At 47.2% G+C, this 16686-nt stretch overlaps 1 protein-coding gene across 4 annotated transcripts in view; it reads left to right on the forward strand.

Moving 5' to 3' along the window:
* DMPK (DM1 protein kinase) overlaps positions 1-16686 on the forward strand; it is a 61685-nt gene that overhangs the window by 27051 nt on the left and 17948 nt on the right. For 3 of the 4 annotated variants that reach the window (XM_063937607.1, XM_063937608.1, XM_063937609.1), the window contains exons 4-11: positions 419-502; positions 617-712; positions 8567-8715; positions 8813-8906; positions 8992-9192; positions 9879-10142; positions 11626-11702; positions 11823-11925. In XM_063937607.1, coding sequence (XP_063793677.1) covers positions 419-502; positions 617-712; positions 8567-8715; positions 8813-8906; positions 8992-9192; positions 9879-10142; positions 11626-11702; positions 11823-11925 — 1068 coding nt within the window. Of the gene's footprint in view, positions 1-418; positions 531-616; positions 713-8566; positions 8716-8812; positions 8907-8991; positions 9193-9878; positions 10143-11625; positions 11703-11822; positions 11926-16686 lie in introns of those variants that run through there. The other variant, XM_063937610.1, reaches the window with a different exon arrangement.

Below are 16686 nucleotides of genomic sequence, written 5' to 3' on the forward strand. Positions count from 1 at the left end.
CATTGTTATAAGGGACGTATTAGTCATTGACTTTCATTGGTAACACCACTAAAGGGATTACTCACCTTTTCTCTGTTTGTGTATTTACATGGGGTTTGAGGATAATCTCTGGAGATTTTCCCTTCTCTGGCAGCTTCAGGTTGTGCAAATTTGGAATACCCACATTCCATTATTGATTGAATTTACAAACCCCGTGTGTAAAGTCAGCATTGTCCCTGGCTTTGACAGCTTTGATGTATAAGGTAATATCAGGGCTCTTCCTCCTTTCTTTAGTAGATGTCTTGGTCCTAGCTTTCCAGAGTAGATGCTGAGGAGAAATATGTGGACATAGCAGTACAGTTCAGTTCATACTTCATCAGTGGATAAGGCCAGGTGTTTGGTTCTGTAGCTCAGCCATGTACTCATTTCTTGTCTTCAGGTTGCTGTAGTGCGGAAGAAAAGCAACGCTCAAGTTTATGCCCTGAAGATAATGAACAAATGGGACCTCCTGAAAAGATCAGATGTGAGAGGAGAGGACAAATAGAGGGATGGTGTGTGGGGAGTAATGGGAGACAGCACAGACCAATGGAAGAGAATGAGCAAGGTCACATGTTGTTCATGTCTGTTCTTTGTGCAGGTGGCCTGCTACAGAGAAGAGCGAGACGTTCTGGTGAATGGAGACAAGAGGTGGATAACACAGTTGCACTTTGCTTTTCAAGATGACAATTATCTTGTAAGTTTGTCCTACTGTTTGTACTAATACACCATGACACCAGGCATAACGGGAGGGTGGGGAGCTTTGTTATTGGTTCTACAGTAGATTGCAGGATGCAGGACAGATGGTCAGTACTTTATTCTCACAGGATGACGGATTTAGAGAAGAAAAGGTAGTCTGTCCATTAGGGTTGCAGAGAGACCAATGCAAAGCTTGGTAGTATGTCCTTTTATACATGGGTGTCTTTCATCTTACTCAGAAGTAGGAATGTTATGTTGGGATCTACTGATTTCAGCAGAGGATATATACAAAAAGAGTACTAGGTATATTAAGCATGGCACCTGCAAGAAAAAATCAATTAGTTAAAAACAATTATGTTTACAGCTTCTTGGGAGCGATTGTAGCAGTCAGGGATGAACAAAGTATTTAGGTTGTTACTGACCCTTAAGGTGCGTACACACTGGGCGTTTTTGTGATCGCTGACATCTCTGGGCTGAAAATCGCACAGTGCATACACACTGATTTTCCCCCGTGCCCAGCGATGTCAGCAGGGGTGAAGGGCTTTCCGTAGAAGGACGCTATGGAAAGCCGTTCACCCCGCCGTTCATCTGCTGGTAATACCAGCAGATGAACGTTGGCCGCCCCCAATGAAGCGCTCATCGCCGGGGCATACACACTGGGCGGTTTTGAGCTGAAAGCAGCTCAACACACCAAAATACCAGTGTGTATGGGCCTTAACTGGTAGTGGATTGCGGTATTCGTCAGCCTTTACACGCCTGTCCGTAGCTCCGGGTGTGTTGCCGCCTTTAATAGTAACACAAGAGCCATAGAAAATATTGTCTGAAAACACTGGCACGTGCTACATTTAGATGAAGTTTTGAAGCCATTAATCAGAGAACAACCACAGATCATTTATCGCTACGCGAAAAATCTTAAGCAAGAACTAGTATCCAGCTTTCTATCAGTAACTGATGCCCCTACAACATCATCAGTGACAAAAGGATACTACAAGTGTCTAAATTACAAATCGTGCAAAAACAATAAAGAACAATCAACTAAAGCCATTACCAATTTAAAATCAAATACTACTGGAAAAATGTACGCAATAAAGGACAATTTGACATGTGACACAGAGGAGGTGATCTACCTAGCAAAATGTCCATGTGGTCTCCAATACGTGGGACAAACGAAAAGGAAAGCGAAGATGAGATTCGCCGAGCGCATATATAACATAAAGAGAGGCTTGACCACACATAGCCTATCAAATCACTTCTTGGCAGACACATAACAAAAATGCTGTAGGATTAAAATTCACTATAATACAGAAAGTTAAAAGGAACTGGAGAGGAGGAGACACTGTCACAGAAATAAAAAGACTGAAAGAAGATGGCTCTTTGAACTTAAAACACTTCAACCACAAGGTCATAATATAGATATTGAACTGAATGCATTTTTATAATTTTACATTAACCTAACTTACTTATTTTGCAACATAGAGCATGGCACCTTGAACTTTATATTCTTATTTAAATTTTATAACCTATTTTTGTCAAAATTAAAAATGTGGACATAAACATGTGATTCCCGCTGAATTCGGGTACTTCCAGACCGGAAGTTCCGGGTTTTTTATCCTGAAACAATAAAGTTTCTCTGACGTCCTAGTGGATGCTGGGAACTCCGAAAGGACCATGGGGAATAGCGGCTCCGCAGGAGACTGGGCACAAAAGTAAAAGCTTTAGGACTGCCTGGTGTGCACTGGCTCCTCCCCCTATGACCCTCCTCCAAGCCTCAGTTAGATTTTTGTGCCCGAACGAGAAGGGTGCACACTAGGTGGCTCTCCTGAGCTGCTTAGTGAAAAAGTTTAAGTATAGGTTTTTTATTTTCAGTGAGTCCTGCTGGCAACAGGTTCACTGCACCGAGGGACTAAGGGGAGAAGAAGCGAACTCACCTGCGTGCAGAGTGGATTGGGCTTCTTAGGCTACTGGACATTAGCTCCAGAGGGACGATCACAGGCCCAGCCATGGATGGGTCCCAGAGCCGCGCCGCCGGCCCCCTTACAGAGCCAGAAGACAGAAGAGGTCCGGGAAATCGGCGGCAGAAGACGTCCTGTCTTCAATAAGGTAGCGCACAGCACCGCAGCTGTGCGCCATTGCTCTCAGCACACTTCACACTCCGGTCACTGAGGGTGCAGGGCGCTGGGGGGGGGCGCCCTGAGACGCAATAAAAACACCTTAGATGGCGAAAAATACATCACATATAGCTCCTGGGCTATATGGATGCATTTAACCCCGGCCAGTTTTTCCTTAAAAAAGCGGGAGAAAGGCCGCCGAGAAGGGGGCGGAGCCTATCTCCTCAGCACACAAGCGCCATTTTCCCTCACAGCTCCGCTGGAAGGACGTCTCCCTGACTCTCCCCTGCAGTCCTGCACTACAGAAACAGGGTAAAACAAGAGAGGGGGGGCACTAATTTGGCAGATTAATCAATACAGCAGCTATATAAGGGAAAAACACTTATAGAAGGTTATCCCTGTATATATATATAGCGCTCTGGTGTGTGCTGGCAAACTCTCCCTCTGTCTCCCCAAAGGGCTAGTGGGGACCTGTCCTCTATCAGAGCATTCCCTGTGTGTGTGCTGTGTGTCGGTACGTAGTGTCGACATGTATGAGGAGGAAAATGGTATGGAGGCGGAGCAATTGCCTGTAATAGTGATGTCACCCCCTAGGGAGTCGACACCTGACTGGATGGTCTTATGGAAGGAATTACGTGATAGCGTCAGCACTTTACAAAAGACTGTTGACGACATGAGACAGCCGGCAAATCAGTTATTACCTGTCCAGGCGTCTCAAACACCGTCAGGGGCTCTAAAGCGCCCGTTACCTCAGATGGTCGACACAGACCCAGACACGGACACTGACTCCAGTGTCGACGGTGAGGAAACAAACGTGTTTTCCAGTAGGGCCACACGTTACATGATCACGGCAATGAAGGAGGTTTTGAACATTTCTGATACTACAAGTACCACAAAAAAGGGTATTATGTGGGGTGTGAAAAAACTACCCGTAGTTTTTCCTGAATCAGATGAATTAAATGAGGTGTGTGATGAAGCGTGGGTTTCCCCCGATAAAAAACTGCTAATTTCTAAAAAATTATTGGCATTATACCCTTTCCCGCCAGAGGTTAGGGCGCGTTGGGAAACACCCCCTAGGGTAGATAAGGCGCTCACACGCTTATCAAAACAAGTGGCGTTACCGTCTCCTGATACGGCCGCCCTCAAGGAGCCAGCTGATAGGAAGCTGGAAAATATCCTAAAAAGTATATACACACATACTGGTGTTATACTGCGACCAGCAATCGCCTCAGCCTGGATGTGCAGTGCTGGGGTGGCTTGGTCGGATTCCCTGACTGAAAATATTGATACCCTGGACAGGGACAGTATATTATTGACTATAGAGCATTTAAAGGATGCATTTCTATATATGCGAGATGCACAGAGGGATATTTGCACTCTGGCATCAAGAGTAAGTGCGCTGTCCATTTCTGCCAGAAGAGGGTTATGGACGCGACAGTGGTCAGGTGATGCAGATTCCAAACGGCATATGGAAGTATTGCCGTATAAAGGGGAGGAGTTATTTGGGGTCGGTCTATCGGATCTGGTGGCCACGGCAACGGCTGGGAAATCCACTTTTTTACCCCAGGTCACCTCTCAGCAGAAAAAGACACCGTCTTTTCAGGCTCAGTCCTTTCGTCCCCATAAGGGCAAGCGGGCAAAAGGCCACTCATATCTGCCCCGGGGCAGAGGAAGGGGAAAAAAGACTGCAGCAGGCAGCCTCTTCCCAGGAACAGAAGCCCTCCCCCGCTTCTGCCAAGTCCTCAGCATGACGCTGGGGCCTTACAAGCGGACTCAGGTACGGTGGGGGGTCGTCTCAAAAATTTCAGCGCGCAGTGGGCTCACTTGCAAGTGGACCCCTGGATCCTGCAGGTAGTATCTCAGGGGTACAAATTGGAATTCGAGACGTCTCCCCCTCGCCGGTTCCTGAAGTCTGCTTTACCAACGTCTCCCTCCGACAGGGAGGCGGTATTGGAAGCCATTCACAAGCTGTATTCCCAGCAGGTGATAATCAAGGTACCCCTTCTACAACAGGGAAAGGGGTATTATTCCACGCTGTTTGTGGTACCGAAGCCGGACGGCTCGGTGAGACCTATTTTAAATCTGAAATCCTTGAACACTTACATACAAAGGTTCAAATTCAAGATGGAGTCACTCAGAGCAGTGATAGCGAACCTGGAAGAAGGGGACTATATGGTGTCTCTGGACATCAAGGATGCTTACCTCCATGTCCCAATTTGCCCTTCTCACCAAGGGTACCTCAGGTTTGTGGTACAGAACTGTCACTATCCGTTTCAGACGCTGCCGTTTGGATTGTCCACGGCACCCCGGGTCTTTACCAAGGTAATGGCCGAAATGATGATTCTTCTTCGAAGAAAAGGCGTCTTAATTATCCCTTACTTGGACGATCTCCTGATAAGGGCAAGGTCCAGGGAACAGTTAGAGGTCGGAGTAGCACTATCTCAAGTAGTACTACGACAGCACGGGTGGATTCTAAATATTCCAAAATCGCAGCTGATTCCGAAGACACGTCTGCTGTTCCTAGGGATGATTCTGGACACAGTCCAGAAAAAGGTGTTTCTCCCGGAGGAGAAAGCCAGGGAGTTATCCGAGCTAGTCAGGAACCTCCTAAAACCAGGCCAAGTGTCAGTGCATCAATGCACAAGGGTCCTGGGAAAAATGGTGGCTTCTTACGAAGCGATTCCATTCGGCAGATTCCACGCAAGAACTTTTCAGTGGGATCTGCTGGACAAATGGTCCGGATCGCATCTTCAGATGCATCAGCGGATAACCCTGTCTCCAAGGACAAGGGTGTCTCTCCTGTGGTGGTTGCAGAGTGCTCATCTTCTAGAGGGCCGCAGATTCGGCATTCAGGACTGGGTCCTGGTGACCACGGATGCCAGCCTGAGAGGCTGGGGAGCAGTCACACAGGGAAGAAATTTCCAGGGCTTGTGGTCAAGCATGGAAACGTCATTTCACATAAATATCCTGGAACTAAGGGCCATTTACAATGCCCTAAGTCAAGCAAGGCCTCTGCTTCAGGGTCAGCCGGTGTTGATCCAGTCGGACAACATCACGGCAGTCGCCCACGTAAACAGACAGGGCGGCACAAGAAGCAGGAGGGCAATGGCAGAAGTTGCAAGGATTCTTCGCTGGGCGGAAAATCATGTGATAGCACTGTCAGCAGTGTTCATTCCGGGAGTGGACAACTGGGAAGCAGACTTCCTCAGCAGACACGACCTCCACCCGGGGGAGTGGGGACTTCACCCAGAAGTCTTCCACATGATTGTGAACCGTTGGGAAAAACCAAAGGTGGACATGATGGCGTCCCGCCTCAACAAAAAAACTAGACAGATATTGCGCCAGGTCAAGGGACCCTCAGGCAATAGCTGTGGACGCTCTGGTAACACCGTGGGTGTACCAGTCAGTGTATGTGTTCCCTCCTCTGCCTCTCATACCCAAGGTACTGAGAATCATAAGAAGGAGAGGAGTAAGGACTATACTCGTGGCTCCGGATTGGCCAAGAAGGACTTGGTACCCGGAACTTCAAGAGATGCTCACGGAGGACCCGTGGCCTCTATCTTTAAGAAAGGACCTGCTCCAGCAGGGACCCTGTCTGTTCCAAGACTTACCGCGGCTGCGTTTGACGGCATGGCGGTTGAACGCCGGATCCTGAAGGAAAAAGGCATTCCGGATGAAGTCATCCCTACCCTGATCAAAGCCAGGAAGGATGTAACCGTGCAACATTATCACCGTATTTGGCGTAAATATGTTGCGTGGTGTGAGGCCAGGAAGGCCCCTACAGAGGAATTTCAACTGGGTCGTTTCCTGCATTTCCTGCAAACAGGACTGTCTATGGGCCTAAAATTAGGGTCCATTAAGGTTCAAATTTCGGCCCTGTCGATTTTCTTCCAGAAAGAACTGGCTTCAGTTCCTGAAGTTCAGACGTTTGTCAAGGGGGTACTGCATATACAGCCTCCTTTTGTGCCTCCAGTGGCACCTTGGGATCTCAACGTAGTTTTGGGGTTCCTAAAATCACATTGGTTTGAACCACTCACCACTGTGGACTTAAAATATCTCACATGGAAAGTGGTAATGCTGTTAGCCCTGGCTTCAGCCAGGCGTGTTTCAGAATTGGCGGCTTTATCCTATAAAAGCCCTTACCTAATTTTTCATACGGACAGGGCAGAATTGAGGACTCGTCCTCAATTTCTCCCTAAGGTGGTTTCAGCGTTTCACTTAAACCAGCCTATTGTGGTACCTGCGGCTACTAGGGACTTGGAGGACTCCAAGTTGCTGGACGTAGTCAGGGCCCTGAAAATATATGTTTCCAGGACGGCTGGAGTCAGAAAATCTGACTCGCTGTTTATCCTGTATGCACCCAACAAGCTGGGTGCTCCTGCTTCTAAGCAGACTATTGCTCGTTGGATTTGTAGTACAATTCAGCTTGCACATTCTGTGGCAGGCCTGCCACAGCCAAAATCTGTAAAAGCCCATTCCACAAGGAAAGTGGGCTCATCTTGGGCGGCTGCCCGAGGGGTCTCGGCTTAACAACTTTGCCGAGCAGCTACTTGGTCAGGGGCAAACACGTTTGCTAAATTCTACAAATTTGATACCCTGGCTGAGGAGGACCTGGAGTTCTCTCATTCGGTGCTGCAGAGTCATCCGCACTCTCCCGCCCGTTTGGGAGCTTTGGTATAATCCCCATGGTCCTTTCGGAGTTCCCAGCATCCACTAGGACGTCAGAGAAAATAAGAATTTACTTACCGATAATTCTATTTCTCATAGTCCGTAGTGGATGCTGGGCGCCCATCCCAAGTGCGGATTGTCTGCAATACTTGTACATAGTTATTGTTACAAAAATCGGGTTATTATTGTTGTGAGCCATCTTTTCAGAGGCTCCTCTGTTATCATGCTGTTAACTGGGTTCAGATCACAGGTTGTACGGTGTGATTGGTGTGGCTGGTATGAGTCTTACCCGGGATTCAAAATCCTTCCTTATTGTGTACGCTCGTCCGGGCACAGTATCCTAACTGAGGCTTGGAGGAGGGTCATAGGGGGAGGAGCCAGTGCACACCAGGTAGTCCTAAAGCTTTTACTTTTGTGCCCAGTCTCCTGCGGAGCCGCTATTCCCCATGGTCCTTTCGGAGTTCCCAGCATCCACTACGGACTACGAGAAATAGAATTATCGGTAATTAAATTCTTATTTTTTCCCTATAAATATTAGGAACTAATAACCTATTAACCTATTAACTAATAACCTATTAGGAACTATTGTCATCCTTGAAAAAGTGCGTTATATGCATGAAACGCGTTGGAGACAAACAAAGGCAGCCAGGAAGCTTACGCTACCACGATCCGAGAGACCCGAGGTGCCCGCCGATTGACATGATCACCTTGCTCTCTGTTCCCCGCTGGATGCAGCGGTAGTGAGGTGGCAACACACCCGGAGTTGCGGACAGCCCGCCGTGTAAAGGCTGAGGCATACCGCTATCCACCACCGTGTAGGGTGAGTAAGGATCAGTAACAACCTAAAGACTTTGTTCATTCCTGGCTACCACAATCGCTCCCAAGGAGCTGTAAACATAATTGTTTTTAACTAATTTTTTTTTCTTACAGGTGCCATGCTTAATATACCTAGCGCTCTTTTTTTATAATTACCTTACTTACCGAACCAAATGAGCTGCTTTTAAATATAAATAGCGCGGATAACATTCTTTAACCCATCAGGGGATAAATAAGGGTTTTTTTTGTTATTTTTCTAGTACCTTGTGATGGATTACTATGTGGGAGGTGACCTCCTCTCCCTCCTCAGTAAGTTCCCAGATGGGTTTCCTCCCCTCATGGCCATATTCTACCTGGCTGAGATGGTCATGGCTGTCAGCTTTGTCCACTCTCTGGGATACATCCACAGGTGAGGGAATCACAAGCTATGGAGAAGATTTGGTTTATTACATGTTACAAATGCATTAATGGCCCTCCTCTTCCCCCACTCTCTCCTCATCCATCAGGGACATAAAACCAGACAACATGCTTTTAAACAGGATAGGTCACATCCATCTCGGGGACTTTGGTTCTTGCCTGAAGCTTCGGGAAGACGGCACGGTACAGTCAGTCTGCATGTCACTCTTGACTCCTGACCACTTCAATATTCCAATTTTTCACCTAAGACTTCTCACTTTTCTCCAAGGTTTCCTGCTCTGTTGCTGTGGGTACTCCTGACTACATGTCCCCAGAAATCCTGCTATCCCTTGAAGACCACACTTTATCATATGGTGTGGAATGCGATTGGTGGTCAATAGGGGCTTGTGCTTATGAGATGTTCTTTGGGCACCCTCCCTTTTATGCAGAATCTGTTGTGGAAACATACGGGAAGATACTTCATTATAAAGTGAGTGACCTTTGGGCTACGGTATATGTGACTCTGCTGTATAAGTACCAGCCAATCAGATTCTAGCTGTCATTTTACAAGCTATGTTTGGCAAATGACAGTTAGGAGCTGATTGGTGGGTACTTTATTTATCTTCACTTTTTCTCTCTCCAAGCTTTGATAAATCTCCCACTATTGGGGAGATTTATCAAGCCTTATAGAGAGATAAAGTGGAGAGTGAAAAAGAACAATCGGCTTTTAACTAATTTTTCTAGCACAGCCTGTTAAGTGACTGAAGCTGATTGGTTGGTGTTTTATCTCTCTCTAAGGCTTGATATATCTCCCCCTATGTGAGACATTGGGGCTGTTTTAATGTTTTAAGCTCCTCACTTCCTCTGCTGGGATAGAACCTGGAAATATTTCCTTTATTCTGCTAATAAAGACAACGCGGACCTGAGAATACATGAGTTCCTCTGCTGAGGGATACAGACAGGACCTGGCGGGAGACATAGGCAGGGCCTGTATACAGATCACTTACCATACTGCGTTACACAGATAGGCCTGAGAATATATGACTTCCTTTAGTTTGAGATCTGCAGGACCTGAGATTATTGTACATGACATAAATACAACCAAGATCTGTATATATAAGAGTTCAGTACATGGACTTACAGAGAAGGTCATCTTACTATTATATATTTTTCCAGGAACACTTTACCTTTCCCGCCTCAGCGAGTGAGATACCACCTGAGGCGCCTGACTTCATCTCATCCCTCATTTGTGAGCGTGAATCCCGGCTGGGCATTGGCGGACTCCATGATTTCCAGATGCACCCACTCTTTGCTGATATAGACTGGGAAGGATTGCGGGATTGCAGTCCACCCTTTGTTCCGGAGTCAGGTGGAGCCACAGACACTTCAAATTTTGATGTGGTTGAAGATCATCTATCAGAAATGATCACTGGGGGCGGCGTGAGTATCTTCATACATCAGAGTTTTTCCTGGGGGAATTCAGTGCCTGACAGATACCTCAGCACCTATATATTAGTTCCTGGTGCTTGTATTTCCAACATATTATATTTAGAAACCTCAGAGAACAAGTAAAATCTTTCAGGTCTAATGTAGAACTTCAGCACATGGAATTCATAATGAGCCATGCCGTAATACAGTCTAATAGTTAGAGCTAAGGTATCAAACTTTTAAAGAGGATACATGGAAAAGTTGCCCAAAGCAACCAATGATGGCTATCATTTATCTCATTCTATAAAATGAGAGCTAAAATCTGATTGGTTGCTTTGGCCAACTTCTCGACCTGGCCTCTTTTTAGATGGCTTGATACATCTCCCCATAAATGAAAGGGCAATGCTTAGTTTTTCTAGCACAGACTGCATATATCCATGTTGATTAACTATATGTAGACCGTATTGGGCTGTGGTATGGGTATCCGGTCTTTAGGTCGACACTCATTAGGTCGACCACTAATAGTTGACATGCATTAGGTCTACATGGTCACTAGGTCGACGTGGCAAAGGTCGACATGGGTTTAAAAAAACATTTTTTTTGAACTTTTTCATACTTTACGATCCACATGGACTACGATTGGGAATAGTAACCTGTGCCGAGCGGTGCGAGGGACACGGAGCACTAGTTGGGGTTCCTGGTCACTTTACGAAGAAAACAAACGACACCCCCCAAAAAACAAACAAACTCATGTAGACCTTTTTCCATGAAGACCTTATCCATGTCGACCTAATGACTATCGGCCTATTTCATGTGTCAACCTAGTCACTGTTGACCAATAGTGGTCGACCTAATGAATGTCGACCTAGTTACTGTCGATCCAACGATCCACACCCGTGGTATGGAGGACCTAAAAGCAGGGCTGCCAAGACATACGACAGGCCTGGAAGATACAGGGGAGTGTCCAAAACTGGGAGGTGTGAAAATGGAAATTCTCTGTGCACCATCACAAAGGGAGGTATTTCTCCCCCACAGCTGCTACGGGTTCCCGCCAGGGCCCTCAGACAAGCCTGGGTAATTAGTACCGCCCCTGTCTACAAGTAAATACAGCTTCAAGGACACACTTTATATCACATACTGTATGTCCTCAGTCATTGAACCCACCAGACTTACCTGACAAATGTAATGGTATATTTAATAGCCAGTACAACCCGGCATGTGAGACAGATGTTTTACTGTAAAGAACGGCATGCACTTGGTGCTTGTTCGTAACAATATATGAGAGGGCTACATTTGAGGCTTCATTCTTTACTAGAGAACAAGTGCTGTGGAACTCTTTGTGTAAAGTACATACCTGAGACCAGACTTATATTAACTGACACTATTAATCTATTAATCTTATAGCAATACAATATGTCAGTGCTTAAGAAGCTAGCCCCAACTGATAGCACTAATTTTGGAAGTGATCTAGTTGTAAACCACTTGTTCCTCTTAGGAGACCATATCAGATGTTGGGGACAGCTCTCCTCTCGGGGTCAACCTTCCCTTTGTTGGCTACTCTTATACATCTAGGTAAGTACAGTCTGACCTCTCTGCAGTATCTCATGTTGAGGATCCATTTCTGGTAAACTTTGATGTGTATTGTAGATCGAACTATAAATATGGGATATTGAATCTTTGTGTCTTTCCCAGGGATGACAGCAGAGAGCATGTTTGGGGAAACCTGAGAAACTCCTGTGGATGTAAATTGGGATCGGCCCCAAACCTGAAAACAATGAGCCATATGGGGGATTTGGTGAGTACTCTTCCATATAACTCTTGTCTCCATCTTCTAATCCTGAGGTAGACCATGTTTTCTTCCCTGGATGCCAGACTTTCAATATTACAAGCCAAAAAGTATTTCCAGAGTGCCACCACCATTACAACACACACAAACACTTAAAAAGTAAAAGATGGGTACGTAACATTTTCTGCTGCGATCCCCCATAGTACATTCGGGGGATTCTTAATATTTACGGGTATCCCTAGAACAATTTTTCAACCAGCTGCATTAGAGTAATTTATTTGTTTTTTTTCTCCTGCAAATATTATTTGATAAGTATTCCCCTAACTGTGGCAGGGTTCGCCGCTCACCAGAGGCCCAGGCTTTGCTTGGGTATGCAGGCCCCAATTTGGCTCCAGTTTGAAGAGGTTCTAGTGTACTAATAAAGGAGGACCATTGTGTGTTATAGGACAGGGACTGACCCCACGGGTGCCTCTTAAAACATCCTCACATGCCAAGGGCTGCCTAGCCTGTTCTAATCATTTTATGCAGACTGGGCATTTATATTTCTGCTGCGGGGTACACTGGGCTCCACAAGAATAGACATAGGGGTGTAGAGTAGGATCTTGATCCGAGGCACCAACAGGCTGAAAAGCTTTGACTGTTCCCAGAATGCATGCATAGCGCCGCCTCCTCTATAACCCCGCCTCCCTGCACAGGAGCTCAGTTTTGTAGTTGGTGCCGCAGATAGCAGGCACATAACAGAGGGGCTGCTCTGGGCAGCCCTAAGAAGAGCTTTTTGAGAAGAAAAGTGAAGACTTCAAGGGCTGCAGCAGTTTGTACATGTCTTGTGACATTCACTGCTGCAGCTCCATCTCTCCCCAGCGGCGCTGTACACTCCCGAGCCCTGGTTGCCGGGTTACTACAGCAGGAGGCTCCGGTTTTCTTCTATGGTCAGGCACACACGACGGGGGCTCTCCGGGATCGCGTGGCCGCGCTTCGGGAGGTGATGAGTGGGTCCCGCTTGTGGGACCCGTACTTTATCGCGATCCGGCGCGGTCAGTGGGAGGCGGGCCGCGCGCGCTGGCGGTGGACACTGTGGCAGTACAGGCGATCCCACTAGATCACCAGGGCATGGGTGCAGGTCAGGTTTTCCCTTAAAACCGTTTTACTAGTAGCCCGCAGTACACGGTGGTTTTGCCAGCAGGGGGATAAGGCTTAGACCTGGAGCCCCTCCCCCTGCCCCAGGGCGCCATTTCCAGCAAATGTTCCCGCCCTGGAGCTGCATATCTGTCTCTCCCTCACTCCCTGTCAGTGTTTGGGCGCCATTTCTCTCAGCTACACTGTTCCTGGGACTGCTTGGGCAAATCCTCCTGTGTAAAGCCGCCTGGTAGTCAGCGCTGTGACTTTACATGACACTTTAGTATTCTACCTGTCACTTAGTTAAGAAAGAGTGCATTTAGTCAGGGTTTTCTAGTACAATTACCCTGTGATATACATCCAGTTCTTACTGTGCAGTGTTATATCTATTGACTACATAGCTATATAAGCTGGTCCAGTGCAGTATTATTGTTAGTAATAACCTCTGCATTGTACAACTGTGACTATATGTGTGTGCATTAGCTTGCTGAGTGGTTTCCATTTCGTGTCTCTCACTCAACTTGCTATCCCTATATTCTATAACCTGAGGGGGCTTGGTGCGTCAGGTTTTAAAATTATAAAGGATTTTCACAATATATACTCTGATACATATTTTTCTCTGTGATTTTAGTCACCATATCTCTCCTATATCTCTGCTTGTGCTGACTACACTGCGCAGGGGTTTGGGTAAGAGGTATTGTGCTGCTGCCAATTGTACTGTGTTACCTGATACTGCAAGTTATATCATGTCTGCTTCTGAAGGTAACGGTTCTGGGGCTCAACACACTGCCGGTGTTGCTGAAGCCACAGATCCATATGAGGAGAATATAGCAGCTGTGGGCTCTGGTTCTGGGGGCTGCTTGCCCCCCAGTGGGACTGTGGCAACGGAGGTACATAATGACCCACCGTGGGCTGCTTTTTCCACGCTTCTACATACGCTAGTTAATAAACTAACACCCCCTATAAGAGCCCCTATGCTGGTGCAACCGTATGTGGTCCCTGCAGCTAACCCGCCGTGGGCGGACAATTTATCTGCTCATGGATGTGAAATTGGAAGAAATCCTACCGCGCCCTCTGGGTTGCTGCGATGGGTGTGTAGAGGGAGATGTCACACAATCTCCAAGAGGGCAAATGGACAAGGAAAAAGGTACTACCACCTATAAGCGCTACCCAACACAGTGTTACAAAAATACGTGTATAATATGAATGTCCAAACAGTGTATTGTCAACAACAAATGTCCCAAATGATGGAGGAATATGTATAGTCTTGGAAGGGGGTACTCAAGGAAAAAAGTTCCTGGAAGCAGAGGACAGTTCCACGGGGTGCACACCGTACTCGCGTCGACGAAGGATGGTCAATGTTCATAAGGGTTTCTTTTCCCGTCAAGAATTCATTGGATGGATATCCATGGAGAAGGTGTTCTTCAAAAACTGGTGTGTAATTTCCTCGGAAATACAAATAATAGAGACTCTGATGGTGTAGTATGTCTCAACCAATATATGGAAATAGATGATATAGGAAGCTGGGATTATTCTGGATAGTAGAAGGAAATTTAGCGTACCGAATTTACGTTGGTACGTATGTGAATCCTCATATAAAGGTATCTTTGGTGAGTGAGAAAAGTGAATACTTCAAGAAAAGGGATATCCTAAGGATCAGAAGTGGGTGTTTTTTTCTGGGTACACACCGTACTCGCGTAGATTCAAGGTGAATGAAGCTCATAAAGGTTTCTTTTCCCGGCCGGTGGTTCGTCTGGTTAATGTCCTCTTAGTAGTGCTTCTGGGCTGAGGTGTGAATACACCATATATGCATATTCTCCGCTGTTACTAGTCACGAAACCGAATGGGTCCTCCCGGCCCATTCTCAACCTCAAGGCATTGAACAGGTTTGTGAAGGTTTCCAAGTTACGTATGGAAACCCTTCGCTCTATAGTTCTGGCCTTGGAACCTGGGGACTACATGGTCTCCCTGGACATACAGGATGCTTACCTGCATATTCCTATAGCAGCGTCACATCAGCAATACCTGAGGTTTGCGATTGGCAACCTCCATTACCAGTTTTCGGGCGTTACCTTTTGGTTTAACTACGTCTCCGCGAGTCTTCACCAAAGTTATGGTGGTGATGACGGTGGTACTCTGCCGTCAAGGGTTCAGGATACTGCTGTATCTGGATGACTTGTTAATCCTGGCAAATTCCCCAGAACTTCTCCTACGTCATCTGGATATGACTGTCCGGTTTCTACAAGCCCACGGGTGGCTCATCAACTGGAAGAAATCCTCCCTTGTCCCTGTGTAGAGCATGGTGCACCTGGGAGCGCTATTGGACACTCACAACCAGAGGTTGTTCTTGTCTCAGGAGAAAGTCCTGAAGCTTCAGGACAGGATTCGTTGCTTCCTTTCTCGTCTGCAAGTGTCGATACATTCGGCGATGCAGGTGCTGGGCCTCATGGTGTCAGCATTCGACATGGTGGAGCATGCTCAATTCCATTCTCGCCCCCTCCAGAAGCTGATTCTAGCCAAGTAGGACGGCCTGCCTCACCGGATCAGGTCTCACATGATCTCATTGACTCCGGAGGTCCGTCTGTCGCTGCTCTGGTGGCTCCAGGACCGACAATTGTGCAGGGGCCGTCTCTTCTGGATATCCGACTGGGTCCTGTTGCCGACAGATGCCAGTCTAAGAGGTTGGGGTGCGGTGCTGGAGCAACACTCCCTTCAGGGTCGGTGGACCAAGGAGGAATCCCTCCTCTCGATCAACATTCTGAAATTGCGGGCGGTCTTCAATGCGTTGAACCTGGACCAGCATTTCATTCAGAACCGTCCTCTTCAAGTACAGTCGGACAACGCCACCACAGTGGCTTACATAAATCATCAAGGCGGCACTCGAAGCCGTTTGGCAATGAAGGAAGTCTCACGGATTGTACATTGGGCGGAATGCCATCTACCGGCAATATCGGCAGTATTCATTCCGGGAGTCCCGAATTGGGAAGCAGACTTTCTCAGTCGTCAGGACGTACATGCCGGCGAGTGGGGCCTCCATCCAGAAGTGTTTCAACTCCTAGTGGAAAAGAAGGGCCTTCCAGACGTAGATCTGATGGCGTCTCGACACAATCACAAGGTTCCGGTCTTCGAAGCAAGGACAAGGGATCCTCAAGCAGCCTTCGTGGATGCGCTGGCGGTGCCGTGGAGGTTTCGGCTGCCGTACGTGTTCCCTCCGGTGTCACTCCTGCCCAGGGTAATTCGGAAGTTCAAGCAAGAAAAAGGAATTCTGCTCCTCATAGCTCCAGCGTGGCCCAGACGGCACTGGTTCTCAGACCTGCAAGGCCTATCGTCAGAGCGTCCAATTCTACTTCCACAACGCCCAAACCTCCTCGTTCAGGGCCACTGTTCTACCAGGACCTAGCCCGGCTGTCTTTGACGGCGTGGCTCTTGAAGCTTCCGTCTTAAGGGCTAAAGGGTTTTCTGAGGCGGTCATTCAAACCCGGAAACCGGCTTCTGCTCGGATTTACTATAGGGTCTGGTATTCTTACTTTGTTTGGTGCGCATCTAACAATTATGACGCTTCCAAGTTTAGTGTAGCCAAGCTTTTGGCTTTTATTCAGCAGGGCCTGGACTTAGGCCTGCGTCTGGCCTCCCTCAAGGTTCAAATATCTGCCT

Source organism: Pseudophryne corroboree, chromosome 8 (genome assembly GCF_028390025.1).
Source record: "Pseudophryne corroboree isolate aPseCor3 chromosome 8, aPseCor3.hap2, whole genome shotgun sequence".
NCBI lineage: Eukaryota > Metazoa > Chordata > Amphibia > Anura > Myobatrachidae > Pseudophryne > Pseudophryne corroboree.